The following is a 27,990-nucleotide window of genomic DNA, read 5'->3' as shown; positions in this document are numbered from 1 at the left end:
GGAAGGAAGCAGAGAGGAAGAGAGGGCAGAAAAATGCTAAAATATGACCCAGAGGTGCAAATATCAGAGAAATCTGCAGAGAAAAGACAGCCAAAGGTATACACAGAGTCTGTCCCCGCTCTGTCTCACACGTGCATGGCTATTATATACAGAAGCATAAGGTATCATTAGTGTTTACACAGTTGTCAATCATCGTGGCATAAGACAGGAAAGGAGGGGTTTTTTTCCCCCGGGGTTGATTTTTCATGACAATATCCGTAGAATTGAAACAGTGATATATGACCATGCTGAAGATATTTTATATTCTGTCCACTTGGAGAGAGCCACACTATCAAGTTCCCTTTACATTCCCTTTATTCTCTTTGTGTATTGCACACTATGAGTATGTGTGTGTGTTGTGTAATATACACACAATGGGCTAAGCTTATTGCTGACTGGATTCATCAGCCACTGAATATCCCCACATCTCTGAGATGGGGACCAGAGAGTGGCCATATCTTGGGTGCCGTGGAGCTGCTCAGATTCCACACGTCTCTGCCCGGCCCAGATGATCTGATAATCTCCTCCTGTACATTGGGCCCCGGCGCTGTGCTCTGACACATGCCCTGGGTGAGCTGGTTGTTTAGGTGTCACTCAAAGCCCTTTCCAGGCTGTAGCACTGAAGAGATCCTGACATTTCTTTTGCCGCCCTTTCCTCTCTCCACGCAGAACATCTGTTTTCCTGGAGGAGGAGGAGGTAGTGGAAGCACCCACTGTTCTGCTGGGAAGGATGCACATCCATCCCTAAAACCTTTTGCAGGGTCCATTGCCTCATCTCCTCAAAGGCCTCCAGGGAACTCTGAGGAGATCCACCAGTCCTGACCCAGCAGGGATACAGGGACCAGTTCCACTCCATCCAAAGCAGCTCCCAAACCCAACATGGTCTTAAGGGAGGCGGCTGAACACACCCAGAGAAACCTCTGTGGTCAACAGCCTCATGAACCAGCTTCCCCACCTCCACGCTCGTGACCAGCCCTTGCCACCATGAGCCAGCTGAGGTTTGGCCCCATCGCCGCACAGGCTCAGGGGCGTCTCTTCACATTTATCTCTTCGCCATCCACCCAAGAAAAGACCCATATTATCTCTGAGGTGGAGAGAAAGCTGCTGTGTCACTGGAGTGCTGTTGTTTTATCTGGAAAGGGGCTGAGCAGCTTTGAAAGCCTGTTTCTATCCAGCTCCAAGTGCAGGAGGACTTGGGGGTCCTTGAAAGGTGCAAATTGCAGCTGCACAATTAAATCACAGGGTGTGTCCTGGCCTCCGAGGTCCCCTGGGCAGCTCAGCCCTAAGGAGGACACAGTGGCATTACTAATCAGGGCTTTGACCTTTACATGGCTTTTATTTAATACACATTCCACACTTCCCCAAACTCCCATCCAAAACATTGACATTTCCGCTGATAGATTGGGTCAGATTTTGGAGTAGTTGGGGGACTCAATTCACTCTTACAATGGTTAAATTCTTACAGCTAAATGGGCTTATTCAGTTAGTGCAGCAGCTGGTGTGATTTCGAGAAGAAAATAAACATTTCCTTCAAATATTTTGATTGGCAACTGGACAACTGAAATACTCAAGCTCAGATTGCCAGGGTCCAAAAAAGCAAATGGGGGCTGGACGGCGAGTAAGAGAGGGAAACTGTAGTAAATCCTCGGAGGCAGAACTATGGAGCAGATGTGTGTGAGATGCAGTGGGGAAGGGGACAGTGAGATGGGGCTTTTAAAGCCCATTTTCAGCTGTGGTTCCTAAGGGAATGTGGGGTCCAAGGGTGCAGCTTCACCCACTCCTTCTTCTCCGACATTTTCTCAGCATGTTGCTCGCTCCAGGTTGCTGTTTGATTCTGGCTGAGTGTGCCGGAGGGTTGCTCGCTGCTGAGTTAGGTGGTTATGAGGGGGTGTTAATGGCGATGTTTTATTTGGACCTTGCTGGGGCTGTTTCAGTGGAGATCTCCTCGGAAGCAGGGCAGGGGGGATGATGCCCCTGGCCAGGGCAGTGGGAACGGGGCTGTGTGGTTGCAATCTGTGTGGATCCATGGCAGCCCTGAGGGGAGGGAACCCAGATGGAGGGGAGGGAACCCAGATGGAGGGGAGCTTGTGAGATGAATGAGATGGGATGGAGGGGAAACCCTGAGGTGAGGGCCAAGATATAGGGGCAGCTCTGAGTTGAGGGCACTGAGGTGGAGGAGCAGGCATGAGGTGGAGAAGACAGGATGGAGGGGAAACCTTAAGCTAAGGGTTGAACTAGAGGGGCAGCCCAGAGATGAGAGAGCCAAGATGGAGTGGCAGCTCTGAGATGAGATGGAAGAGAAACCCTGAGGTGAGGACCAAGATGGAAGGACAGCTGTGAGGTGACAGTGCTGAGGTGGAGGGGTAGTTGTGAAGTGAAGGAGATGGGATGAAGGGGAAACCTTGAGATGAGGACTGAGATGGAGGGGGCAGCCCTGAAGTGAGGGAGCCAAGATGGAAGGGCAGCTCCGAGATGAAGAAGATAGGATGGAGGCAAAACTTTGAGCAAGGACCAAGACGGAGGGGAAACCTTGAGGTGAAGTCGGAGGTGGAGGGGCAGCCCTGAGGTGAGGACCAAGACGGAAGCGGCAGTTGTGAGGTGACAGCGCTGAGCTGGTGGTGCGGCCGAGACGGAGGGGCAGCCCTGGGGCTAATGAGACGGGACGGGGGGTGAAACCCTGAGGCGAAGACCAAGATGGAAGGGGGCTGTCGTGAGGTGAAGGAGACGGGACGGAGGGGAAAGCCTGCGGTGCAGTGCCCGAGATGGAGGGGCGTTAGCGCGGTGACAGCGCTGCGGCGATGGCGGAACCCCCTCTAGCGGCCGCCTCCCTCACTCCCTCCCGCCGCCCGCCCGCACCCGCCCCCTGCTGGCGGCGGGACCGCGGAGCCCGCCCGCCCCCTGAGGGGCAGCGGGGCCGCCGCCGACCCCCGCGGGCCGGGGGCCACACGGGCCGGGCCATGGGCGACACGGAGGACCAGGAGCCCCTCGGGGGGAACCGCTCTCCCGCCGGGGTGCCGCGGTGTGGAGCTCGTCCCCACCGGGGGGGCCACGGTGGAACAGAGACCGGCGTTATACAGCGGCACAGCCCGGTGTCTGCAAGGCTGAACCGCCCCCCCCCCCCCCAACACACCCAGATAACACAGCGGCGAAATACACAAGTGAGGTTTTGTTTTTGAGGTGGTTTTGGGGTTTATTTTTAGCCTCAGACTGGTCGGGGAGAGCTGGAGCTCTATTCTGGGCCAGACTTTGGAGCCCAAGGCCGGCAGAGATGAAAGCGAGCTGGTCACGGCGGGCAGGATGCCCCGTGGCTCTGCTGGATGTGGATTCACACCGAGGGTTTACGCTGAGGGATTTGCTTTCTCAGGGATTCACGCTCCAAATTCATGGATCCTGAGACTGCAGAGTGCCCTCTGTCCGGGATCAGACCCTGGCAGAGCTCCCTCGCTGCCCACCCGTGTTTTTCGGGCGATAGCTGAGTGCCTCCAGACCCCACAGCATCGCTGTGCTGTGCTCGTCACATACACAGCCTGTAATGAACACTCTTACACACTCCTGTCTGAATTAGTAGCAAGGACCCATTGCCAAACGGTGCAAATTCAGGTCAATAAAACGTAGCCTCTAAAAAAAAAACAAACCTTTGAGTGTGTTATAGAGGAAAAGGGAAATGTGCCCTGAGCACTTAGGTTTGATTTCGATTTGCATTTTATGGAGTATTATTTATGGGCCTGTGAAAGCTAACGAAGGAGCACGGTCTGAGCGCTGGAGATTGTCATCTGGGAAGGCAGCAAGCGCCAGTCTGGGTTTTCTGGGGACTGGGGGGGTTTGGAGGCTGCTTTTTTCGCAGTGTATGGCAAACCAGCAGTGGCAGAGCTGCTGCGTGTAAGGGGAGGCGTTTTTTTCAGAAAATAGCGCTTTTTCTTTCCAGTCCACGTTCAGCCAGGATTTTTGTCCCATGGTCCCACCTCACGCTGTGATGCTGCTGGATTGCTAAAGCTACAGGCTCTGGTCAAGCTGCTTCTTGCAGAGCTGGTCTCCAAACCTCAGCTCCCAGTGCCTGACAGTATTTTGGTGCTGCTGTTGCAGCAGCCCGGCTTTGGGATGGGGCAGAGCGTCCTGCTGGGATGCGAAATCAGGTCGGCTCGGTCAGTTGTGAGCACTTTTCACAGCGTCGTGCTTTTCCAGCCAGCCCGAGCACTCTACCCCTGCACACGGCGTGGAGCAAGGACAGCCCTGTGGCCAGGCAGCCGCTTCCACAGTCGGCTTTTCCAGCAGAGCAGTGTGGTTCGTGACGGCTCAGGGCTGCTCCTCTCTTATCTCGCACCAAAGCCACAGCCACGTTCACAAACCAGGTGCTCCCCCGCCTTTCCCCTCCGTGGAGCCTGCGTGGGAAGGCAGGCGCTGCCGATCGCCCGCAAAAGGGCTGCAGGGGAGGGAGGAACCTCCTCCCTCCCTCCTCCTTCCAGCGGCCGGTGGCTGAAGGACTCACCCGGGATTAGAAAGAGGGTTCAGATCAAATCCCCTCCCTACCTGCCCCTCCAGAGCGTGCCCGTGTCACCAGGTAGCTGGAAGGGATTAACTGAAGTGTTTTTTTCCTGGGGAAATGCTTCAGGGCCTGGAACTCCAGCCCTGAGAAGTTAAAAGTGCTTCATTGTAATAAATATATATATATAAAACACACATCCCTGTGCATGCAGAGCAGACACCCAACCCTATGAATGTGAGTTTGTGTGTGTATGCATATCCAAGCCCAACAAGCATGTTTAGCATACTCACCTCACCTTCTCTTGCTCCGAGTGATTCAAAATCCAGCTGACATGACCAAAAAAAGTCACTGGGGCTGGATTCCACTACCAAAGCAGAAAGGCCCTGCTTTTAGCAAGGGAAAAATAGGGGTCTTGGGAGTAATCAGAAAGGATGGAGAGCCACCTCCAGTTGGGCAGAGCTTTGACCTCAGTGCATCAGCTTTGGGTTAGAATTGCTCTTTCAAGAGATTTTCATCTCACAGGGAGTGTTACAAGACTGAGGAAGGTGCAGTCACAGTGTTTCTAGACGTGCCCTCTGCAGACCCAATGCTGGAGCTTGGCCTGGGCTGTGGAGGTCTCAAGTACAGAGGTTTTGCTTCTCTCCTTGGAGAGCAAAACTCATTTCTGTCTGTCTTGATGCACCAAGGCCGGAGGTTTCTGGGCTTTTTAAGGAATGGCACCAACCTTGGGACAGCTGAGAGAACCACAGGAACACCCTGAGGTCCTCAAAGGATCTGCTGGTGTGGATTCCCACCTCTAACCTGGGCTCCCCACAGGAGGACGGGATCCAAGAGCAAAGGTCCCTCTCCAGTTCCAAACTGACTGTGATCCCCTTTGTTTATAGATCCCCCAAGAAAAGGTGTGTGGGGCTCCAGCATCCAATGGAACTGGGTAACATCCCCGAGTGTCCCTTCCCCCAGCAGAAGAAAGCCTGAATTTCTCACTCTCTTTATCCTCTTGGAAGGAGAAAAATACACAGAGAACTCAAGCAGAGGGATATTGTGGCTCCTAGCTTGGGAGTTTTCAGCTGTGTGTTTATCAGCTCCATCCCCTGATGGTATCAGCACGAACAGGCCACCCACAAGAAGGCTTAGCAGGCTGGTCTGGGCTCCAGCTTTTCCTCCCTGTCTCTGTGTGTGTGTATATACACCACGGAGGATCCCAGGGACCGGCCGTCTGGGGCCTGCATCCATTTATTTACTACACAGCTGATGTAATGGCTAAACATTTTTTTTCTGTGTTTACGGGGTGTGTTTTTTTAATCTGCCGGAGATGAATAGACCCCTTAGAGAAGCTCAGCTTAGTGGTGTCCCTTCTTGGATAGGAAACAACAAATTTGAGGACAGGAAATGGGAACAACTTAAACAAACGGGTTTGGGATTTTTTTTTTTTATTTTATTTTATTTTTATTTGAGTCCCCCAGCTCTCTTCCCTGGCACATCCAGGAGATGCTTTTCCTTCTGACTTTAATTCCTAGGGCAGGGGATCTGTAGGACAAACTCTCAAGGACAGTTCTCTAAGCACCCTCTTTCTTCCTCCACCCCAACAGGCACGTCAGACCTGAGCCCCTTCTCTGACCCCCGGCAGTTCGACCGCTCCTTCCCGACGCTGCCGGCGCTCACCGAGACCAGGTTCTCCGACCCACGGATGCATTATCCCGGCGCCATGTCCGCTGCCTTCCCGTACACCGCCACCCCCTCGGCCACGGGCATCGGGGGCATCAGCATGACCAGCATGCCCACCACGACACGCTTCCACCACACCTACCTGCCGCCCCCCTACCCCGGCTCCACGCAGAACCAGAGTGGACCCTTCCAGGCCAACCCCTCTCCCTACCATTTGTACTACGGCACGTCCTCGGGCTCCTACCAGTTCTCCATGGTGGCGGGCGGCGAGCGCTCGCCCACCCGGATGCTCTCGTCCTGCACAAGCGCCTCGGCAGGGAACAACCTAATGAATCCCACCCTGGGCAGCCAGAACGACGGGGTGGACGCGGACGGGAGCCACAGTAACTCACCCACGACCATGACGACTACTGGGAGGATGGATGAGTCGGTCTGGAGACCCTACTAGGAGGAACTCAGCTGTGCACCAATGTCTTTTAACTCAATCAGCCACCTTTTGCTCCTTTTGGTAGTGACCAGAGCAAAGTGATGCCTAAACCAAAGTCTCCCAAGCCAAAAGCAAACCAGGATCCTCTGCATGCAAGCACGGGCAAACATCAAGCAAAGACGGACCACGACCTACGTTACATTTCAAGATGAACATCCACGAGGCTTGATGTGGTTCCTTTTGTGTGTCTTAAGTATGTGGATTGTACATAGGGGGAAAAAAAAGAAAGACGTGTGGAATCAGATGTTTGCTACTCGCAGAACACTTCTCAGTCATCTCACTCGCACCTCTTCCCCTCAGAAAGAGTGAAGAAAAGCTTCACCCTTCCTCTGCAAAAGGATTCAGAGAAGAGAAAAGACCAGGGAGTTGCCCAAACCACCTCTCTGCCAGCGCAAGAGGACTGAACTGAGAGAAAAAAAAAAAAGGAGGGGGGGGAAAAAAAAAAAGAAAAAAAATCCTATTGTCTCTTCTCCTTCCCTTCCCACTGGTGTAGGGTCCCTGACCACCAAAGAGCTCTGGAACAACGCCAGAGCAGTCGGGTTTACAGCACAACCGCGGGGATCGGGCACGGCGGGGCTGGGCCGGCGTCAGCCACGTGAACAGGAGCTGTGATGTGATTATTATTATTATTATTATTATTATTATTGTTATTATTATTATTGTTTGCTGTCGGCGACAGAGGTTGTATTGTTCATTTTTTTTATCATTGTCGTCACTTTTAAAACAGTAACGTGGCTGATCCCGTGCCTGACCGGCCCCTTTTCTCTATGTTTACACACGAGATGTACTTTTTACGCGACGTGTTTTGTTTTGTTTTGTTTGCTCTTCTGTCCTGACCTCACCACTCAGTTCTTTGCTCCTCTTAGCAGATCTCAGTGATGGTGGCTGAAGTGAAGGTGGCATTCAGGACAATCCAAGACGGATGAGATGCACTTCCAAAGCGCGTTAGCTGCAAAAGGGACTCGGGGCCCTTTGGCATGACCTTGCCACTGCTCTCTGGGTCTTCTTTCCTCCTCTCTGAGTGGCAACACATGCAGCTGGTGGCAAAGCATCATCATTCTGTTATGATTCTTTCCCACATTTCACCCAGAGTGGATTGACATGATGACTTTATTTTGACTTACACTTGTCGGTTCATGCTGAAAGCTCTAACTGAGATTTGGAGAAAGGAGCACTTTTTACACTTGGTGGTTGGGAATATTGTGATGTTATCTAGTCTTTTCCATCCCCTCACCCTCCTTCCCTTCCCCTCAAGTGACCCAGAGCATGGGTATCTTGCTGTAGATGAATAAGCTGAAGAAGGGCCACTAAAGGTACCATCAATGACTGGTTGCATCTTGTGGCATTTGGAGGAACCAGCTCTCCCAGGCACCCTCGTAGCTGATACCAAAGACATTGCAACCAAACAGGGCCATGATGGGAGGTTGTAGGCAGCTGGGGGGGCTGTCTGGGCTCCTCCAAGCCAGGGTCAGTGGTTTGGCTCTGACGCACAATGCAGAGTTTGTCACCTCCTGCAAGCCAGCTGGGCTTTATGCTGGCATGGGAATTGGGGCTGGATTCATGATTCCCTACCGTGGCAGGGCTGAGGGTGTGTGGATGGGTTCCTGGGGAATGTGTAACTGCAGTACCCACTGCCCTCCAGAGCCTCCCCTGCAGCGAGGGGACACAGACAGCCCCAGCCCCCAGCGCCACCAGTAACCGAGACTTTGTCTTTTATTTTTTTACCGTGAACATCAGAAAACTGAAACCCCATAGCTGCCCCCCTGGGCCCCTCTGCCTCAGTCACACCATCACAGCCACATCACCTGTCCCCCCCCAAATCTCAGTTGGCAGCTTGTCAGCCCTCGGTCGAGGCGCAGAGCGTTGTAATTGCACTACCACGTCGAGACTGGAGCAAGACATCCTGGCTTGGTTGGAAAGCTGCGATGACCACTCACGAGTTCCACAGGCAACAAGAACAACTCTTTTAAATAATGATAATGATGATAATGGTAATAATAATAATAATAATAATTAAAACAAATAAAAAGCCTTACCCCAGCAAAACTGCAACCTTCACTTGCCTTAGCGCCAGCAGGCACCGCGCCGGCGCTCGCCGGCTCTGGAACTGGACCACGGCAGCCTGTGTTTGATGCATTTACTTTTGTCATCCACTTGATTTGAAAGCACAAAGGAAACAAGGCATTCGTAGTACTAGGTTAATTTAAGACTGTTCGTAATGAATTTTAAAAAGAGGAAATAATAAGAATGGCAACGATGTTGTTTTTATGACATATTGTCATGTGAAGGTGTAAATAGATGCACCTCTGTTGTATGCAAATGGTCACGAGACAGGCCAATGTTTTTTTGCTTTGCACTATAATTTGCTTTTTTAAAAAATGCACAATCGCTTGTACAGTAAAACCCCTTTGTCTGGCTCACAGAATATTTAACTATAAAATCTAATTTTTGGTCTTATTTGTTATAATAATATAATTCTTAAGTGTGTTGAAGGATACGATTCTTAATAATGCTTCTAATACTTGTATGTGCAGGGTAAAATAACACCAGACTAAGGAGATGAGAACGAAGATCTTTGTAGATAAAAAAGGCTGAAGTTTTTGGGTTTTTTTAATGATGTCTTACAGTGGACATTAAAAAAAAAATGCTAGTGATACCAAAAAATGTGGTTATTTGTGTAATATACCAGCCCTACTTGAAGGTAATGCCCTATATTTAATATGTAGCCCAACTTTTTAACCTGTAGCACTTGTCACTGGGGAGGGGGGGCGGGGAGGGAGAGGAAGAGGAGGGTCTGCTCCTGTTGAAGTCGTTGGAAGAAGCTGTGACTTCCCTGAGAACAGTCGGGCTCTGTCGGGAGCGGGTGGGGATGGCATGGGGTCGAAGCCATGGCACAGTGGTCAGTTCTGCTTCTCTGGTATCGGTGTCGATGTTCTTATCCAATGTACGTGATCATAGAGCCAGGCCTCCATGTAATCATGTTAATGACTTTCCATGTGGAATAATAAACGTATGGTTACGAGTCTCCCTGGTGCCTTCCGCCTGCTCACTTCTGGCTGCGGGGAGCAGGTCTGTACCCTGCCACAGGGGAAGGTTCCTCATGCTGCTTTTTCTCTAGGATCTAATTTTGGCACCTCTTTGAGCACCACGGTGCCCAGATCTGGTGTTTGAGGGGGGTTCATGGCTGGTCTCAATCGCAGTTTGGCCCAAGGAGGCATCGCAAGGGTGCCCAGGGAGGAGGGCGGGCAGGGATGTGATGGGCTGGGGGGACCCAAGCTCTGAGAAAACCCCTTTGTGCTTCTCCAAGGTGGGTCTGGACCACTAACCCTGCACCGGGGTAGACCTGGCAAGGTGATCCCTGCATCCCTGCCAAGCATCCCGCTCCCTGCCCTCCGCCTGTCATCGCCGCGCCGCTTCCCGAGCCACAAAAGCTCCAGCACAAATCTTCAGCGGGACCCAAACTCCCAGGCGGTCCAAGCCCAAACCCTTTAGCACTCACCACTCGCCTCCAGAACCCAAATGACTGAAAAGGCAAAAAATGAAAGAATCCCAGCCTACAATAGCATCCCGTGCCAAGGCGCTGCAGGCTGGGGCTCCCGAGGAGCCGAGTCACTCAGCGCCGGAGTTATTCATGATCCCGGGGAAGGAACGCCGGGGCCATGCCAGCGCCGTGCCCCAGAGCAGGGACGACGTGCTGGAGCCAGTGCTCTGCCTCCTCTTTCCAGCATCTCTGTAGGCAAAGCCCTCAGCAGTGTTTGCATGGAAAGAGGGTTAAAAAAAAAAAAAAAAAAAAAAAGGGGGGGGGAAAAAAATTAGGAAAAGCCCAAAGCAAACCACAATAAATGCTCAGCCCTGGCTCCACAGCCCTGGCCAGCGGAAATGTGTTCCAAGGCAAACCCAAGACATAGCTGCCTTTTTCTTCACAGCTACTGGGAGAGGAAACACCCCGAGGTGTAGCTGTTATTTACAGGAACTTTCTGTTCCAAGTTGAGCTGTGCTTTTCTCGCAGCCTCGTTTAAAGCTGCAAGGAGAAGGAAAGGGAAAAGAAAAAGAGGATTAATAACAAGGGCTTTGTTGTACTGATATGCACTGGGTCGTCCATGGGACCCATGGAATCAAGGGGGTGCCAGCCCTCTGCCAAGTGGTTTTGGTGCTGGTACCCGTGGGGTGATGGCAGAGGGGGTGAGGATGTGGCTGGAGCAGGAGATGCTGGACCAAAGCAGTGCAGGGAGGACATGGCACCAGCTAAAATCCAGCTGGGAGGCCCAGGGAGGTGATGGTATTAAATAGACCCAACACCTGAGGGCCAGATGGGTGTTATTTTTATATGGGTATTATTTTTATATGGGCATTATTATTATTATTATTATTATTATATGGGTGATATTTTTATATGGGTGATGTTTTTATATGGGTGATGTTTTTATATAGGTGATATTTTTATGTGGGCCACCTACCATGCACAGCATCCAGCATGCTGCCACTGCATCTTGCTTATACACAAGTTTTGCACCCATTTAATGAATTTAAATAGGAAAGCTGGACCCCAGCATGGCAATGTGGGGATGTGGGATGCACCAGCCTCTCCCAAAGGCTCCCGAGTACCCAAGAGCTCCTGCTGTTCCAGGGGGATGCTGGAAAACAGGACTGGAAGCAACAGTTTGAGGCAACCAGAGCAGGAATGTTTGGGTTTTCTTTTGCAATAGAAAACTGAAAGGAGGGGAAAAAAAATCACTGGAGCTTGGAAGACTATTTTTTGAGCATTCAGATATTAAATTGCTTGGAGTTCAGGCTAAAAAAATCTCCTAGGAAAAATGAAGACTATTTCCTTTGAGATCAGAACTAACAAAAGTCTCAGCAAAAATCTTATTACATTTCATTCCAGACCAAGCTCTAAACTTCAGCCTCTGTTTTAATGACTCTGTTGTGTCCAAACTGCCTTAGTAAATAATCTTTTAGCTTGCAAAGGCTACACAGAATACAGGACAAGGATCCTGGCTCTTGCCTTGGCCACACCATCCCTTGCCCTCCTCAAGCCCTTAAGGACCCTTGCACAAATGAGCAATCAGCATCACTAAGGCCCAATCCTGTTCCTCTGAAATAGGGCCAAAGAGAGGTGGAGAAAACCCATCCTGCACTCCCAGAGACCCCCTAAATTTACAAACAGGGACTCCCATCTCCTGGTCCAGTGTGAGATTCCCACTTTGGCATCACCTCCGTGGGCATCTGTGGGGGGTTAACCCTTCTGCAGGGCCTCCTGCTGGAAAGGATGGGGGGTTTGTTGGGATTGGGGTGGGTGTTTTTGTGAATGCTGCCTATTTAGAAGCTAAATGATGGAAAACATGGAAAATTCATTAGGGTGTCTGGGAAAGTGTTTGGTTACACGTCATTCACATCCACTTACTCAGCGGGACCTCACGCCTTGGGGGAGATATATATTTATATATATTTGTATGTATATTTTGTACATAGGAGTTTCATGGGGTTTTTTTCCTCTCCATTTAATTCCCAGACAGGAACAAAAGGGAGACCTTTTGCTTCTCACAGGCTTTTCAAATCTCGCTGCCCCCTTTCACCTGGTCTCACTGGGCTCTGTCCCCTTCCCACCTCTCGGGGTCAGCCCTGATGCTGGTCACCAGTGCCATTCCCACCCTTTGGAAAAGGCAGGAGCTCTTAACCCAAGGCCTGTGAAGGGCAAATCCACCACCAATCCAGGACCTGCTGGCCAGGATCCCTGTCTGGCTGTTCCTGCAGTGCTGGATGGCAAAAGGCTTGGCGAGGATGGGAGCTGGGAGAGGAGCAGGGGTGGAGGGCTGGTCCAGTGCCCAAACTGTAAAACAAAAAAAAACCCCACCAATCCTTCATTCCTGATCACTCAATATTTCTTGAGTTTGGTGCAATACAAACCAAACCCAATAAAAACATTGTTCCAGGGTCACAGGAGCTGTTTTGTTCAGGATGTTGGGGTTTTCAAGGAGTTCTGTCTCCCCAGCTTCAACCCACCCCAACACCACCATCCAGCCCTGTGCCATGGCTCCTTCAGCTCAGATCAACCCCAAATCCTTCCATATATTGCAGAGGACTGTCTCCAATTCAAAAATTTTAAAAAAATCAGGCTATGTTTGCCCATAAACAGGACTTCAACAACAAACAAACCCTTGCTGCTCAGCTCAGCCCCGGTGCCTGCTTGTTCCCAGCTGGACCAGCCCAACCCCCTTCCAAGGCATACGACTGAGGCATGTCTGTCCTGGGCTTTGGACACCAGATTTTGGGGAGGAGGGGGCAACCAAGGCCAGGGCTGCAGGGGCAGCCAGGACTCCAAGGGCTTATTCCTTCCTTGGGGTGCACCATGGCTCTCCTGGGTGGGCAACGGTCCAGTTGGACCAATTTGGTTAATTTTCAGTGGCTTAGGGCTCTTCTACAATGTCATCCCAGCTGCCCACCTTGGAAATCTCTCCTTCAAGCCAGTTTGGGATTAGGGCTAAAACGGGCAAAAAAAGCTGGTGGGAATTAGGCACCCAAATACTTTTGCCCAGCTCAGGAATCTTTCCCAGAGCCAGATTTAAACAGAGTTCCCTCTTCAGCCTCCTTGAATGCCACCCACTCCACAGGGATGTCACCAAGTGGGGCCATGTCTCTGGGCACACATCCCAGTGGCACCCAAACCTACACCCCAGTGCTGGCTGCCCAGAGAACTCCAGCTCAAAATGCCCCTGAAACACCTCATGTGCCGTTCTGCAGTTTAATCACCTGCAGTATTTTTATTTCATCCACTCAGACCAAGTGTCCCCGTGTAACTGTTAATTCCTGCCAGCAGCAGGTTGGGGTGCAGGGAAGGTGTTTTCTTGCACAGAGGTTGGGCTGGGCCGGGAGATCAGAAGAGTTTAAATTAAAATAGGCTCAGGTGAGTCTTTATTCTTGGGCTAACCCACAGAGGCTAAAAATGATGCGAGCGACAGGGTGCCGGGATCCCGGCGCGCTCCGGGCTGTCAGACACCGGGCCATGAAAGCAGCTCCACTTCAAAGAGCCGGGGCAGGGGAGGACGGAGAGCGGGGCCTCATTAACCTCGGAATTGCATGAGATGGGGTGATAACGGGCTTTAATTAGGGCAGGAGGGGCGGGCAGGGGAGACGCGGGTGCATCCCTCGCGTGTTGTGTGTGTGTGTCTGTGCTCGGTGCCGTTTCGGCGCATCCCCAGGTGAGCGCCCCGGGCGAGCACCTGCCTGCGTGGGCAGCGCTCACGCGTGACGGGGCACGTCGGGGTGGAGGGGGACGCGGCCCCCGGGGTCACCCGGAGGCACCCGGCAGCACCCACCGCCTCCTGCCAACCCCACTCGGGCACCTCCTGCACCCGGGTCCCCGCAGGGACACGCTGCTCCCCCGGGGATGCTCAGCTCTGGAAGCGGGGAAGGATCTGGCCTCGGGAGCGGTTTGGGAGTGTCCGTCCCCCCCAGTCCGCACTGCTCCGGCCCCCGGGGGTCAGGCAGGGTGCTTATGCGGGTGCTGCTTTTTTTGGTGGGGTATCCAGGCTCCTGGCAGGCCGTGCACCGTGCACCTCCAGCCCGACACTGCACTGGAAAACCCGCGGGTCTCTTTGGGCAACCAGACCATCCCTGGGATGGCACCGGGGCAGCAGAGTGGTCGGGAGAGTGGTGGGAGCACCAGGGCGCTGCCCTAAACTCCTGCCCCTGGCACGGCGCTGCCACAGCCAGCAAAGCGGGAGGGCAAGGAAACCCCAGTGAGTTTTTGGGGCTGGCTCACCCAAATCCTGGCTCTGCCCACACTGCCAGGCCCATCGGGTGGGCAGCCAAGGATCGGGTCGGGTTCTCCATCCCTGCACAGCGCTCTGCTGATCCCCCTCCGGTGATGCCGTGAACCCCTTCTCCAGCCCCCGCCCGGGCTCTGGCCGCGCTCCAGGAGGGATATTTCACACCAGTGCTACCAGGCAGCGTATTTCCTTTCCATCTGAGCGATTTGCAAAGCCCCCAGGTCCCTCCAAACATATACAGAGAATTTTTTAAGACGGAGAGGAAAGCAACTACAGCAGATCTGGGTTTGGCTCCAGAGGCAGGACCCGGAGGTGCCAGTCCCGGTGCTGTTCCCGGTGCTGTTCCCAGTGGGTCCCTGCGGTGGCTGCAGCCCAGCTCCCCCCTCCTTGGCAGGTTTTGCTGTTTGTCTTTGCAGCCCGTGGGTTTATTACGACCAGGAACACCCAGGTTTTTTTCACTGTCTGCCATGAAATCGATACAGTAATTTCATTTCTCAGTCATAAATGAAATGAGCTGTAAAGTAAAGTTGGGTGTTTAAGCCGGAGTGAAAGAATGAATTGTTCTAATGGGGGACGTTAACGAGGGGATTAAATGTTCCTGCGAAAGCTGGGGGTCCCCAGCCTGCCCCTGCTGCCACCGGGTGCTTTTAGAGATCCCTGAACCCCTCCCTGCTGCTGCCTCGGAGCTGTGTGGTCCAGCACCCGCAGTCCCCGGCCACGCCACCACCGTCCCCGCCTGGGTGGGCAACAGCACTTCACCCACTCCCTTTCCACTCCCACTGGGGACCCTGCTGGGCAGGGAGTGGCTCCAGGGGATTTCAGGCACTGATGGCTGAGGGAGAGACCCGAGGGAAGGTCCTTGCTGTGGGATGGGGCCACTGGACAGCTCTGACAACCCCTCCTCAGCAGTGCCCTCATCACGGCGACAACTCACTTCCATGTGGAGTTAGACTAAAAGCAACCGAGAAAAAGAAAACCAAACCTAAAAGACGTTTGTTAACAGCAGCCTTTCAGCTGACCCAGAGAAACTAGGGGCGTTTTATGCAGGGTATTTTGGGGGGGGGGGGGGGGATATAACCCCTGCTGCTTTCCGAGGAGGTTTCCGCTCCCAGGGTCGGGCAGTTCACAGCACGTGGGATGTTTCCCCCTGGTACAGAAGGCAGGCACTTTGCCCAGCTCCACACCGTTAAAAGTTAAGCCCCGAATTTGGTTTTTGCTTTCCTGCCCGCAGCCTGGCAGCCCGACCCTGGGAACCCTCCCCTCATGGCAAGCACCCAAGACCCCCCTCTCCCCTCCTGCCCCTGCCCCATCCTTCATCTCCCAGCAAAAATGACCCAGCCCTGATCCGGGGCAAGAGGGAGCACTTTGGCAAGCCCCAAAAAATTACGAGGCCATGTTATCTTTAAACCATTTTAAAAACCCCCACAGTGAAAGCCCTACTGGGGCAGGAGGAACTCCAGCCAAGCTCCCCACGTCCGCCCCCCGCTCCGGTTGTTTCCCCCTGGAAATCCTCGCAAAGAAAAACACAGGCCCTGAAAAAAAAAAATAAAAAAATTTGGTTTTCATTAAAACCCTCGAATGTGAGGGGTTCTGTAGCTTTCAATGGGGCTTTGATTGCTATAGATGATGGAATGTTTTCAGAACATTTAAAAAATGTTCTCCACCTTTCTATCTTATATTGGCGGAGAACTGTGCTGGTGTTTTTTTCCCTGATAGAAGTGGCGAGGGCTGGATGCAGATCCAAACCCTTGCCTTTATTTACCTTGAGGTTTGGGTTTAAAAATATGATGATATTTTCTTGTGGCTTTGGAACCAGAGGAGATAACCCCACGGGGGGGGGGGGGGGGGGGGGGGGAAGAAATGTGTGGAAAATGCTGCAGGAGTTTTCTTAAAGGGGGGTTTTAATGATTTATTTTATTCCATGGAGAGGAAGCCAGGTAACCCAGCACATGCAGGCACCCACGTACCTCCCTGAGGACCTTTATCAGGGAGCTGAGAGGCATTGCCAACCCTCTAAGTCATCACTGGCTTTGTGGAGATCATTGTCTTTGCCCAAAGAGATGATTTTATTGCCGTGTTCTGTCCCTGCTCCTGATGTGCTTTTCTAAATCCCCTTTTACATGGCATCCACCTTTCAATGTAATTTAATTTAATTTTTTTAGGGAGTGTAAAGTAGGTTTCTGACCTTTGCATTTTTGTAGGTGATGTTTAAAGGGCTGGGCTCAGATGGAGAGAACAGGGGGAAAATGCACCTTCCTATCACACCCAGCTCTGCTCGGTGCCAGCAATGCCATGTGTCCCTTCCAGAGCCAGGGTTCAGTCCCACCCCATCGTGCCTGGTGTCTCCAGGACCCAGCCATCCACCCTGTTCTCTGCAAAGGGTTTTATTCCCACCTTCTCCTGCCTTTCCAGCTGAGGCCAAGCCAGCCCCTGTCACACCCCGGTGTCACCCTCCAGGCCTCGCCGAGGGCCAGCTCTTCTTCCCCGTGCAAACCCCAACCGAGCTGGTGTTTTGGGTGGCTTTGTGCTCTTTCCTGGCAGGAAAGAAACCACCCCAACCCCCTCTTGTGCACCTCAGTGGGGTGTCGGGCACGCGGCAGCAGGAGGAGGTGTCAGCCCGGCCGGGATCCGGCACCCGGCAGGGGCTGGTTGGGCCGGTCGGGCCGGCTCAGCGGTGCCCGTGGCACCCAGACACGCCGTGTTCGCCCCTATCTCGGCTCCCTCCCCCTCCCCAGTGTGCCAGCTCACCTGCTGCTGGGGGTTAAAGCCTCATCTCAATTACAAGTCATTAGCCACCACCCAAGAAAGGGCCACCCAGCCTGTGGTGGCCCGGTGCCACCGCCGGTGCCCGGCCCCGCTGCCCCCGTGCCAAGGCAGCACCTGCAGTGCTCCCAGCCTGGGTTTATCACTGATTCCTCCCAGAGGGGTTTGGATTAACCCAAGGGAGCTGTGCACAGAGACAATGGGAGCCAAACCCCACGGCTGCCATCCGCTCCAGCCCTGCCGTGCTCACCCAACGCCTTTGGAAGAGCAGCCACTGGCTGGTTTTGGAGCTACTCCCCGAGCCAGTGTCCCTGTGTGTGTCAGGATCCAAGCAGCAGTGACCTGAAGGGGTTGGTGTTCTGTGGTGTTCTCTTCCATTCCATGAGAGCTTGGCCACAGGGCTGCACTTGCCGGCTCTTCCACAGGCAGGGATGAGCCCATTCCACCTGCAGTGTATCCAAGGGGTGGGAAGCAACACGGAGTTAAGGCTTTAACTTGCCCCCACCAGGGTGTTCCTGGGCTCCCCCAGCCCCTTGCAGCAGGTGACAGTTCCTGCCCATCCCATTTCCCTGCCCCAGGTCCTGGAGCTGCAGGAGGTGGGAAGAGCAGGCTCTGGCATGAGCCTGCCAGAGCTCACGTAGGCAGGAGGTGCTGCTGCCTCTCCAGGGTGGAAAAGGATGGGATACATTCCCCTGGCACGGTGGGCAGTGACCAGGAGCCAAAAGCATCATCAACAGGAGGCTGGTTTAAGCCATGAATCCTGAGAGCCCCTTCCCAGCCCCCCTGAGACTCCCAAGCAACAAGGAGCCAAGCACCAGCTCCCACCTCCCGCAAGGAATGCAAACACAATTGATTTTTTAATCTCTAATGAAGTTTGATGTGCTGCCCTTGCACTAGGGGTGCAGTGACCACCGAGGTGGTTGCCACTTCAGCACGGGAAGAATTTATAGAACACCCTCATGGAGCCTTTAGGGATTCGAGGATCCCTGGAAAGCAGCACACAGGGGTGGGCTGGGTTCATGGGCAAGAACTCGTGGTCCTTGTGTGGCTGGGGGCACATCTCAGCATCCCACCACAGCCTCCCACCATCCAGCAGAGACAGACACCAATTCCAGTGGTGCTGAGCCCCCTGGAGCTGGGGAGCCCCAGCTGGGGCATCGCTGAGCCCTGTCAGGTCCCTCACAGGGCTCCAAAGGAGCTGAAATGATCCCAGTCAACAGTCAAAGGTCCCTCTGTAACCCAGCAGGGCTGATCTGTGCCTTGATGAGCTCCAGCACTTGCCTACAGGGGAAAAAAACACTTATTAGATTAAAACCAAGCCCCTCTTCATGAATCCTCTCCCTCTTCCCAAGCTCAATCATTTTAAAAGGCAGAGGTGGAAAAAAAAATCCTGGGATAGGTTTAAAGAGACTTACCCCTTCAACAGGAGATACTTCAGCCTTCTGTAACTTTACAAATAAACTTTGCTTTATAAGTTTGACTTGTGGCACAGTTTTGGCAAATTCAGACCCCTTAAATACACCATTTCCTGCATTCTTGATTGCTATCAGAAGGCTTGGGAAAATATACAGGTGGATGGAATAAATTTTAACTCTTTGCTCCCCTCTGAATCAGAAAGCAACTGGTCTAATGGAGAGTTCAGGGCTGCTCCAGAAGGCACCAATATTCCCAGATGGAGAACAAATCTCTGCTCTGGCAGCACAGGGAGATGCTCGGGATGGGCTTGGAGGAAAATAGGAATTAGGCCTAAAGGAAAGAGCTGGAAGTCAGGCTCAAACATTATAATGCATTATATTATGCTATATTGTGTTATATTATATGTACTGTATGTAGTATATATTATATTGTTTGTATTATATTACATTGCAATGCATTAATGTCTCACATATTACAAATAATCCTATTATTTCCTAGTTATTTCCTCTCCATCCACCGCTCAGATGCTGCCAGAGCTCTTCCAAAACCACTGGAACTGTTGATTTTATTGGCTGCTCTCCCCTCTTAGACTGAAGGGGTTGAGGACCCCCCCAGCCCACCCAAGGGTTCCTGGGGATGGAGCAGGGGGGAATTAGGGCAGATGATGCTTTGGGGGAGCAGGAGCCACTGGCACGGTTGTCCCAGTGCATTTCTGGCTGCTAATTGCAGCAAGCAGGGAGATTTCATTTAAATAAAATTAAAAAAAAAAAAAAAAGAAAGGAATTAAGGAAAGGAAGCTGTTCCCTTCCCCTGTTCTCCTGGACAAACAACCTCTCTCAGCCCACGTGCAACAACTAATTTCTTTCTGCCACACCAAGATACGGCGGATCTGAATCAGCTGTTTTTACTGGATTCATTTTTTTCCCTCTTTTTTTTTTTTTTTCCTGCTTTTGCCAACAAAAGTATTCAGAGGTTCAGCCCTGGAGATGAAAAATGAGCGGCTGGAAGGAACCACAACCCGAAGCCCCAGGTGAGGCACTGGGTGAGTCTGGGCTGGCCAGAGCCCACGTTGAGCCAGGAAAACCCAGGCATGGGGAGTCCAGCTTCACTTCCCACAAATGCCAGCGACCCCACTGGCCAAAGCTTGTCTGGAAAGCCAAATGAATGCAAATAAAGTCATAATAATAATAATAAAAAATAAATTAACAAATTAAAAATTCCAGCGAGGTCTTCTGGGTCTGGACCAAGCAGGAGGAGGAAATTCCAGATCCCTCCATTCCAGCTGCCACCACAGAAAGATGCTGAAAGGTGCCCAGAAAGTCACTGGTAAGAAATGTGCTGTGCAGAGGCTGGGCAGAGTGGGAAGGACACATCCACACTGGGATGGCAGGGCTGCATCCAGCCTTTTTGCCTTTCTTTTTTTTCCCCCTGAGCCTCAGCCTCACTTGAGCACAGGGACAGGAACATCAACAGGACCTGGACATCTGCATCTGTCAGCCAGGACACTGCTGAGGGACAGATGTGTCATGGAGCTCCAAACAGCCTTCCAAGGGGAGCAGGAGCATCCAGGCCTCCCAGAGGAGCGTGAGTGAAGCTGGCAGGGATGCAGCAGGAGCAGGGATCCTGTCTGGAGCACGGTGGCTTTGCTGGTCCCCTTGACTCTGGGGCCAGCAGCCACACAAGGAATCCCTTTCCCAGCGAGCAGAGCCCCAGGACAGCTGGAGAGGGAGGGGATTACTCATCTCCACAGGGTTTGTGGCTCCAGGGACAGATTTTTTCCTCTCAGAGGCCAGCTGGGACCTCGCTGAGTCAGGCAGGGGGAGATGGAGCCGCTTCGCTGAGTCAGGCAGGGGGAGATGGAGCCGCTTCCCGTGGCCGTGGCACGGAGGGAGCTGGTGGAGCACTGCTGTCAAACTGAGCTCTGCTGAGATGGGAGAGGGTTTGCCACGTGCACGAGCCCAAGTCAGGTCATTCCCAGGGAGCCTGGATGCAGGGAATCCAACATCTCCCTGTCAGTGCCCACCCATCCCCTCCATGCTGAGGACATGGGCACGGGGCAGAGGGGGCACTGCTGCCAGTGGACTTTCACTCTGCCCCAGCCTGGCAGAGATGATTACCAGGAACCAAACAAGGCTCCTGGATCACCCCTGTTTCCTCAAAAAGGCCCTGAAGCCCCTGGGCATCAGGGCCAGAGCAAGCCCTGTCCCTCTGCAGCTCAACAAAAAGACCTTGGCTGCCTCCTGCCCTCCTCGGGCACCTCTTTAACTGTGGTGACAAGGACTTGGAGTGGGTGGGAGAAGCCAAAACAGGATCATGGGATTCAGCTTAGGAATGAGCTGGGGAGACCTTGGGGCTGGGCAGGGCTCGTGCCCGCTGGCCCAGCTCCTGGGAGCGGAGGAGAAGCTGGCCCTGGGCACTGAGAGCAGATCAAAGCACCTGAGAGTGTTTGGAAGTGATGGACAAGACAAAAGGAGAGGATGAGCAGACAGAAACCTGCCCCAGATGGGCCGTGTGGGGCTGGGCTGAGGACGGGCAGGGTGCTCGCTGGGATCTGAGCTCTGCCCCGGATTTGTGGAATGACCTCGGGCAACTGCTTTCATCTCATTGTGTCTTGGCAAAACTGGGTGAAACGCTCCCCTCGTGGCTCCTGCTTTGTTTAGGTGGCAAGTGGGAGCACAGGCTGTCACCCAGGGCCTCGTGGGGCCTGTGCCAAGGCTGAGCTGCTCCAAGTCCAGCTTGACACAGCAGCCTCTGGGCTCGAGCATCCCAGCACTCCACATCCACTCTCTGCACACTGGGAATGCCCACAAAGCCCCTGTTTTCTCTCCAAGAGGGTAGAAATACAGAATTGATTTCAACCCTGGCTCTGCAGCAGGGAGAGGAAATGTGGGCAACACAGGGGAGCTCCTTTTCTCCTTTTCTCACCATCAGCCCCCCTCCTTGCTGCATCTCTGAGGGGTGGAGAAGCAGTTGCAGAGCCTCTCTGGACATGTCAGGGAGCAGGACAAGGAGCTGGGGGCAGGAGCAGTTCCCTTTAGGGCCCCAACCTTGGGGACTCACACCCTGCTCTGCACCAGCCGTGCTTTGCCCATTCCCATCTCCCAGGACCCATCCCACCACCCATCCCTCATGGATGGGGAGAAGCCAGGCCAGACTGGGGTTTGCCAGGACGAGAGGAAAGCACAGCTCATGGAGGGCACCCGGGTTATCAGCACAGGCACTGGAGGGGAGAGAGGAGCTGAAAAGGGACCTGAACCAAAAGCCACGTGCTCCTGGTTTCCTGGGAATGGTTTGCAGTGACCACAGGAAGCGACACACAGGTCTGGGCAGCTGCCCCAGCCACTCTGTGGGGCCACAGCCACCGGCAGGACGGCAACAGCCGTGGGGTCACAGCCCTGCCGTGACCGAGGACGTGGCACGGGTGGCACTGCCGAGGAAATGCACAGTGGGAAGGCAGGAGGGAGGCACCGAGCCCAGCACTACCATTCCAGTGGTGCCCACGGAGCACCCCTGCTCCCCTCTCTGCCTCCCTCTCTGCGTGCACCGAGACTCTGCAGGACTTTTTCCACTTGGAGAAGCCCCTTTCCACTCCCTGCGCTGCTGTTTGGGAGCAAAACCAGCCCGTTCTGGAGCTGTGGTGCAGCACCACGTCTGCTTGGCACAGCGGCCAGAGAGCAGCGCGGTCCCCCAGCTGTCCCCTCGCTATCCGTGCCCTGGCACAATCCCATTTTCCTTGGCCGGACCCACCTCCCATCAGAGCAGGGAGCTGATCCCGCACTGAGCGGCTGCACCGCCCCCAACTCACAGGGAAAGAGGGGATGAGAGGGAGCAGGGGCCAAAATCCCGGGGCACCCGTCCCGTCCCGGTTGTGCAACAACCCCCGGCCCCTGCCCGGCTTTGAAATGCAAAGGCAGGAGCTCTGCTGCGCTCGGGCAGCGCCGCTGCGGGCCGAGGCAAACAAAGTGCACGACACAACCCGGCTGCAGTTTGCTAATCAACCAAGCAGATTCAGACCGAGAGGCATCTCGCATGTAAATGGCGTTTACCGCTAATTAAATGCACAAAGGAGATTTTTTTTTTTTTTTCCAGGCATCCCAGGTCGCTCCTGCAGAGTCTGAACACCCACATGCGCTCACACCCAGCGCCTCTGCACGACCAGGGCTTTTTTTGCACACAAAGCAGTTCATTTCCATGCGCGTGGATTGGGCAACGCTGCCATTCCCATGTCCCCTTCCCTGCTCCTGCCGAGGACTCACGTGCTCGTGGGTGGCAGCGGGTCTCAGGTCTCCCAGTTTCACCCCCATGTCCACTTTTGGGGCTTCTGGACGGGAATCACAGCACTGCAACAGCTCCAGCCCTTGAGGTCTTGCAGGCGTTGGGCTCCTGCAGGTTTGGGGCAAACAGTTGGTTTGAGGGACAAGACCCACAAAGTCCCGTCTGCCAGAGGCAACCCTGAGGTCCAGCCACTTGCTCTGGCCACTCAGCACAGGTACCCCAGGGTGCCAATGGCCACAGGAGAAAGTCCTGTGAGGAGAATGTCACCCGTCCTGTGGGGACACAGCACTGGTGATGCTCCACGAGCTGCATCAGGGCTTGCCCTGTGCCAGCTGCTCTGGGTCAGCACCAGCCCGGTCAGGGTGTGCCACACACCAGTGCAGGTGCTCAAGGGGTGTCCCAGGACTGGAACTTTCCTCTTCCCAACTGGCTTTGAGGCTGCCGTGACCTGACACCCTCCAGGAGCCACCCCTGCCCAGCACCCTGCCCCCAGCCTGAGGGCGGGCAGGGGCACGGGAGGACGAGTCCCTCGGTGTGACCTGTTCCCTGCCCTGCTCCCGAGGCTGCCTGCAAGCTAACCAGGATAATTGGGCAGAGGAAAGCTTGGGGTCAACGAGCAATTCCCTGTGGTGTGCAGCCAGCCTGCAGGACAGAGCGGTGAGCACTGCCCTTAATGGTGGTGAATACAAATCACCTGTTAAACTTACCTGAAACTGCAGTGACTTCAGAGCGAGGAGGAGGAGACAGCCATGAAACCAGGCCGGCCTCTTCCTAGATCTTGTCCTGGAGTGGTTTTACCAGCAGGACCCCACGTCCCCACCATGCCAACTGGCCGGGCAGGACAGGGTGGTTGACCCAGGGTGATGTGCAGAGAGGCAGCACAGCCCTGACCGCACGTGCAGACCATGAACTCCAGTGCTCCCAGTGATGCTGAGCAGCTCAGGGCCACCCCCATCCCAAAATCCCACTGCTGCTGCCCTGGGGGGGGGGGGTGAAGAGTCTCATTCCTTCGAGGCACAGAGTCACCCCTGAGCATCACCTGTGTTTGCAGGGTTTAACCTGAGTGAGCTGCCTGCCTGGGAGCAATCACTGGGCTGCCAGGATGGCACAGGACACTTTGAGAGGCATTAGAGGGGGGGTGGCAGTGGCAGCCAGCGAAGACTTCAAGGCCCAGAGCCATGGGCAGACATTCCTGATGCTTCCTGACACAGCAGAGCCCCGTGTCCATGTCAGTGCAATTAGGAAATGATCAAACTGCTCATTTTGAGGCAGTAGGAGGATAAAAACTTGGGATGCAGAGCAGTGCTAATGCTTGGGATGTCTGCAGGCCTGAGGGAGGGAGGAATTTCCATGTGGAAAAGTTTAATGGTGAAACCAGCACTGGCAATGAGGGTGGGAAGGGGCTGAAAGCAGCCAGGCTGCAGGTGACAGCGGGCACAGGGATCTTGGAAGGCAGGCTCTGGAAGGGGTAGGGGGCTGCTGGAGTCATCCCACCCTGCACAGTGATGGTGAGTGGCAGGAGTGACAATCCTGGTTTTCCCAGCCATGTTCCAGAGCCCAGCCCACCTGAGGGAGAACCAGGGGATGGCCAGGAGACTCAGGGGATGGCCAGGAGACTCAGGGGATGGCCAGGAGACCCAGGGGATGGCCAGGAGACAGACACCACTGCATTTCACAACTGCAAATGGCTCGTGCTCCCCCCCCCCCCCCCCCTGCTGCCACCACCCACATTTGGGGTGTGTTTGTAATCTCTAGACGTCGAGTTTGTATCTCCTGCTCATCTCCAGTCGAAACATTCCTTCTTGTTTACTGGTCCTCTCCCAGTCACAGGCTCCCAGTCAAGCAGAGGAGCTTTCATTTCCTAGGGACATCTTGCATTCATTAGGACATGTTGTTATTGACTTGCAAGGCTGCTAATTCTCAAGGTCCAATTCAGCCCTCAAAACCACTAACATGTGTGCTGGGGAGTTGCTACATCGCTGCCACCAGCCAAGTGTGCTCAGCAGGCACAAAGGGAGCCCAAATTTAAAACCATCTTCTCCATCCCCTCTCTGGCAGGGAGGTTTGGGTCCTCTCTGCTGATACTCAGGAGCTTCAGCCCTAAAGGGCACCTGCATCCCATGCAGGGATGGCTCTGCCTGAGGCACAACTGCCAGGGCAGCTCAAATATTTGCCCTCTGCAAACGGGAGCAGCAGGTCCACGAAAAGCAGCCACGGTGCCGGGGAGATGCTGTGGGGTGATGGGGACACCTGGTCCCCCAAAGCAGCGCCTGGCTGCAGGCACAGGGGACACACAGGCAGCCCCCCAGACCAGAAGCAGAGTGTGGTGACCCTGTGGGGTGGGAGGGTGAACTCTGGCTCCCAGGGCTGCACCACGAGACAGCGCCGGCAGACGCGTCTTAGGAGGGAATTCAAGTGGTTTGAGAAGTTGCCTCAGCCACGGATGAACTGCACCAGGCAACCACAGGTGGGCTCCTTGTCTGGGCCCAGCATTAGGTAAAACAGGTTTGCTTAACTCCCCATCTCAGGGTACTTCTCCCTGCCTGTGGTACCCGGGGAGCCAGCAGGGAGGGGCAGCTCCCGAGGTGCCTCCGAGCAGCCCCACCGACTATATATAGTGAGCCCAAGCTCTCAACTTGAGCCCCCCGGGGGCACTGACTCACCCACAGAGGTGGATTAAAGCCGGGTGGCTGAAGCAATTCCAGCCCCCAGCTGCCAGCCCCACCCCGGCCGGGAAGCTGCAGCCCCCACAGCGGCGATGGCTGAACCACATGGAAGCAACGCCGGAGCCGCCGTGTTTACAGGCTGGGGAATGAAAGCAGGGCTGGGAGCCTGTGCCGAGCCAGCCCGGCAGCCACGGGATCCACAGGCTCCCCGCCACGATGGCTGGATGATTGGGATGATTGGGATGATTGGGGATGATTGGGATGGCGGCTGGAGCAGCCCCCAGGGAGCAGGAGCAGGGGGGAGAGGCCGAGGGGGGGATGTGGTGGATGCACCTGCACAAGGACCACTCTTGGAGAGGTGACCTCTTGACTACCCAAAGGTTGGTCACCCCAAAGGGTGGTCACAGCCTTGAGAGGGCTTTTTCCTCGGCCAAGAAGATGAGACCTTGTGCAAAGCTCGAGGGAAAAGAAGTGGAACTGCACCCACAACCTCTGGGCCAGCACTGGGCTGCTACAAACCACGTCCCCACTCGCCACCTTCCCTTCCCCAGCTTTTGCAGGTTTGGGTGGCACTGGGGGCAGGAACCCCCTTCTCTGGTTGTCCACAGCCTGGTGTGGGACCAGGAGCTGGGGCTCCCAGCATGAGGGTGGTCAGGCATCACACAGGGTGGCTTAAAGTCCTTCAGAGAGGGATGGAAAACCCGCTTCTCTGAGGCAGAGGTGCTGCAAAGGCCTCGTTTGGGGCCACCTGGAAAGGGAGAGCCAGGAGCTCCCAGAAAACATCCACTCTGCAAAGGTGTTTTTGGGTGCCAGCTGGAGGTGCCTGATGTGGACAAAGAGCAGCATCTCCCATGACCCAGCTGCTGGCTGGGACAGCCCTCATTCCCAAGCTGAGCCTGGCCCAGCACACATCAGCAAAGCAAACTCCATATCATTATCCCCCCCCCTTTCCAAGCAGTTACCTGAGCAGAGCAGAGGAATTATGGCAGCCAGGAATAGCGTTGGACCCCTGAGGTGTTTACACAGGGCAGGGGGGCAGGAAAACTGCCTGGCACATCTTCACACACACAGGAGCTGCTCAGGTCACTGGAGCACAGAGAGAACAGCTCTGCCACAGGCCCAAATCCACATGTGAACGAGGAGAGTCACAGGATTTGCATCCTGAAGTTCAGCTGCAGTGCAAGACACTGGGAAACAAGGAGACTTCCTGGCCTGCAAGAAGTCCAAGTGTCTCCATGTGCTGCAGGAGCCAACCCTGCCCAGCTGCTGTGACACAGCACGGCCTCAGGCAGCACAGGGAGCAGCACCACCTTCCTCCAGGGATGCTGCATCCCGGGAATGGGCTCCTTGGGCAGCAAGGCTGACCCTGCTGCTGCAGTGCTGAGGTCCTTTTAGAAATCAAACTCCTGAAGTGCTTTGGGAAAGCCCAAGAGCTGCTCTCAGAGCTCATTACTGGGACCAAATCCCAGGAAACCCAGCCTTGGGCTCCTTCAAAAAACTGATTCTCAGGCCATGGCTAAGAGGGACTGGAGTTCATTACCATGTGTTCAACAAATGCAGATGAAGAGGAGCTCGGGCAGGACAGAGGCACCTCACACAGGCAGGAGTAGGGCAACCTGTAATTAAAGGATTCAGCTAATTCTTCCCGAGTTCAGGTCATCACTGCACTGCCCCTCAGAGCACCTCATCCTCAGAAAATGCCAATCCCAGCCACTGCTCTTGAGTGACTGCTGAGTACATGGGTGACACCAGGCCCAGTGAACCACCTGCCGATCAATGCCAGGATGGGACATGTCACCACAGGGCTGGTGACCTTAAAGGGTGGCACTCAGCAGGTTGAATAACCAAAAAAGTCCCTTTTGCCATTAAAAAATCTGCATCTCACCACTGTAAAAGCAATCCCAAAAGTCTCCAGACAGGAAGACACATCTCCAAATGCAGCTGTTCACAGAGCCATGTGGATCTTCAGAGGCCCGGGAGAGGTGGGAGAGGGTCTTCCCAACACACAAACCCATCCCTGAAGAAAGCTGAACAGCACCAAATTGTTTTAAAAGGCCTTAAAAACCAGCAGCTGAAAAATCTAACCGGATCATTTCCTCCTGGACATATTTGGGAATGTATTTATTTTATATCTCGTGAAAAAAAAAAATAATGAAATTCCAGGATGTAAGTGAGAAGCCAAGAAATAAAAAAAAAAATTTAAAAAAAAAAAAAAAGAGGGGTGGGGGGGAAAGAAAGAAAACAAATTTGAACCGGGGCTGTTTTACGTGCAGTATTAAATCTCCAGCACACAATGAATCATGTAGTCCTGGGTCTAACAAGGAGGACTCCAGAAAGTCTGTAGCATGAAGGAGTCACTGGAGACTCTAAGAAATATGACAAGCTCGGTCCAAAGTGCACAAAAGAAGGTGGGTTTGTTTTTTTTTT

The 27,990-nt window shown here is 53.9% G+C and overlaps 1 protein-coding gene and 1 long non-coding RNA gene across 3 annotated transcripts in view; one reads left to right on the top strand and one right to left on the bottom strand.

The window, feature by feature from the left end:
• The window catches only part of RUNX3 (runt related transcription factor 3), a 39,034-nt gene extending 29,535 nt beyond the window's left edge, over window positions 1-9,499 (top strand). Inside the window, exon 5 of the mRNA XM_027661435.1 lies at window positions 6,112-9,499. Coding sequence (XP_027517236.1) covers window positions 6,112-6,635 — 524 coding nt within the window. The 3' untranslated portion in view covers window positions 6,636-9,499. The remainder of the gene's footprint in view (window positions 1-6,111) is intronic.
• Window positions 9,500-18,133: 8,634 nt separating this feature from the next.
• LOC113955626 lies at window positions 18,134-23,596 on the bottom strand. 2 transcript variants are annotated; one of them, XR_003530605.1, is made up of 4 exons: window positions 23,273-23,596; window positions 22,879-23,005; window positions 18,622-18,952; window positions 18,134-18,487 (listed from the first exon to the last, which is right to left on the bottom strand). It is a non-coding gene; the product is annotated as an uncharacterized LOC113955626 (long non-coding RNA). The 2 variants fall into 2 exon arrangements; XR_003530606.1 differs by lacking the exon at window positions 18,622-18,952 and having other exon boundaries at window positions 23,273-23,590.
• Window positions 23,597-27,990: the final 4,394 nt, after the last annotated feature.

This window comes from Corapipo altera, unplaced genomic scaffold, assembly GCF_003945725.1.
Source record: "Corapipo altera isolate COAL_440 unplaced genomic scaffold, ASM394572v1 201, whole genome shotgun sequence".
NCBI classification, from domain to species: domain Eukaryota; kingdom Metazoa; phylum Chordata; class Aves; order Passeriformes; family Pipridae; genus Corapipo; species Corapipo altera.
Note: the sequence above shows the minus strand (reverse complement) of the source record. Positions and strands in the feature narration are given on the sequence as shown.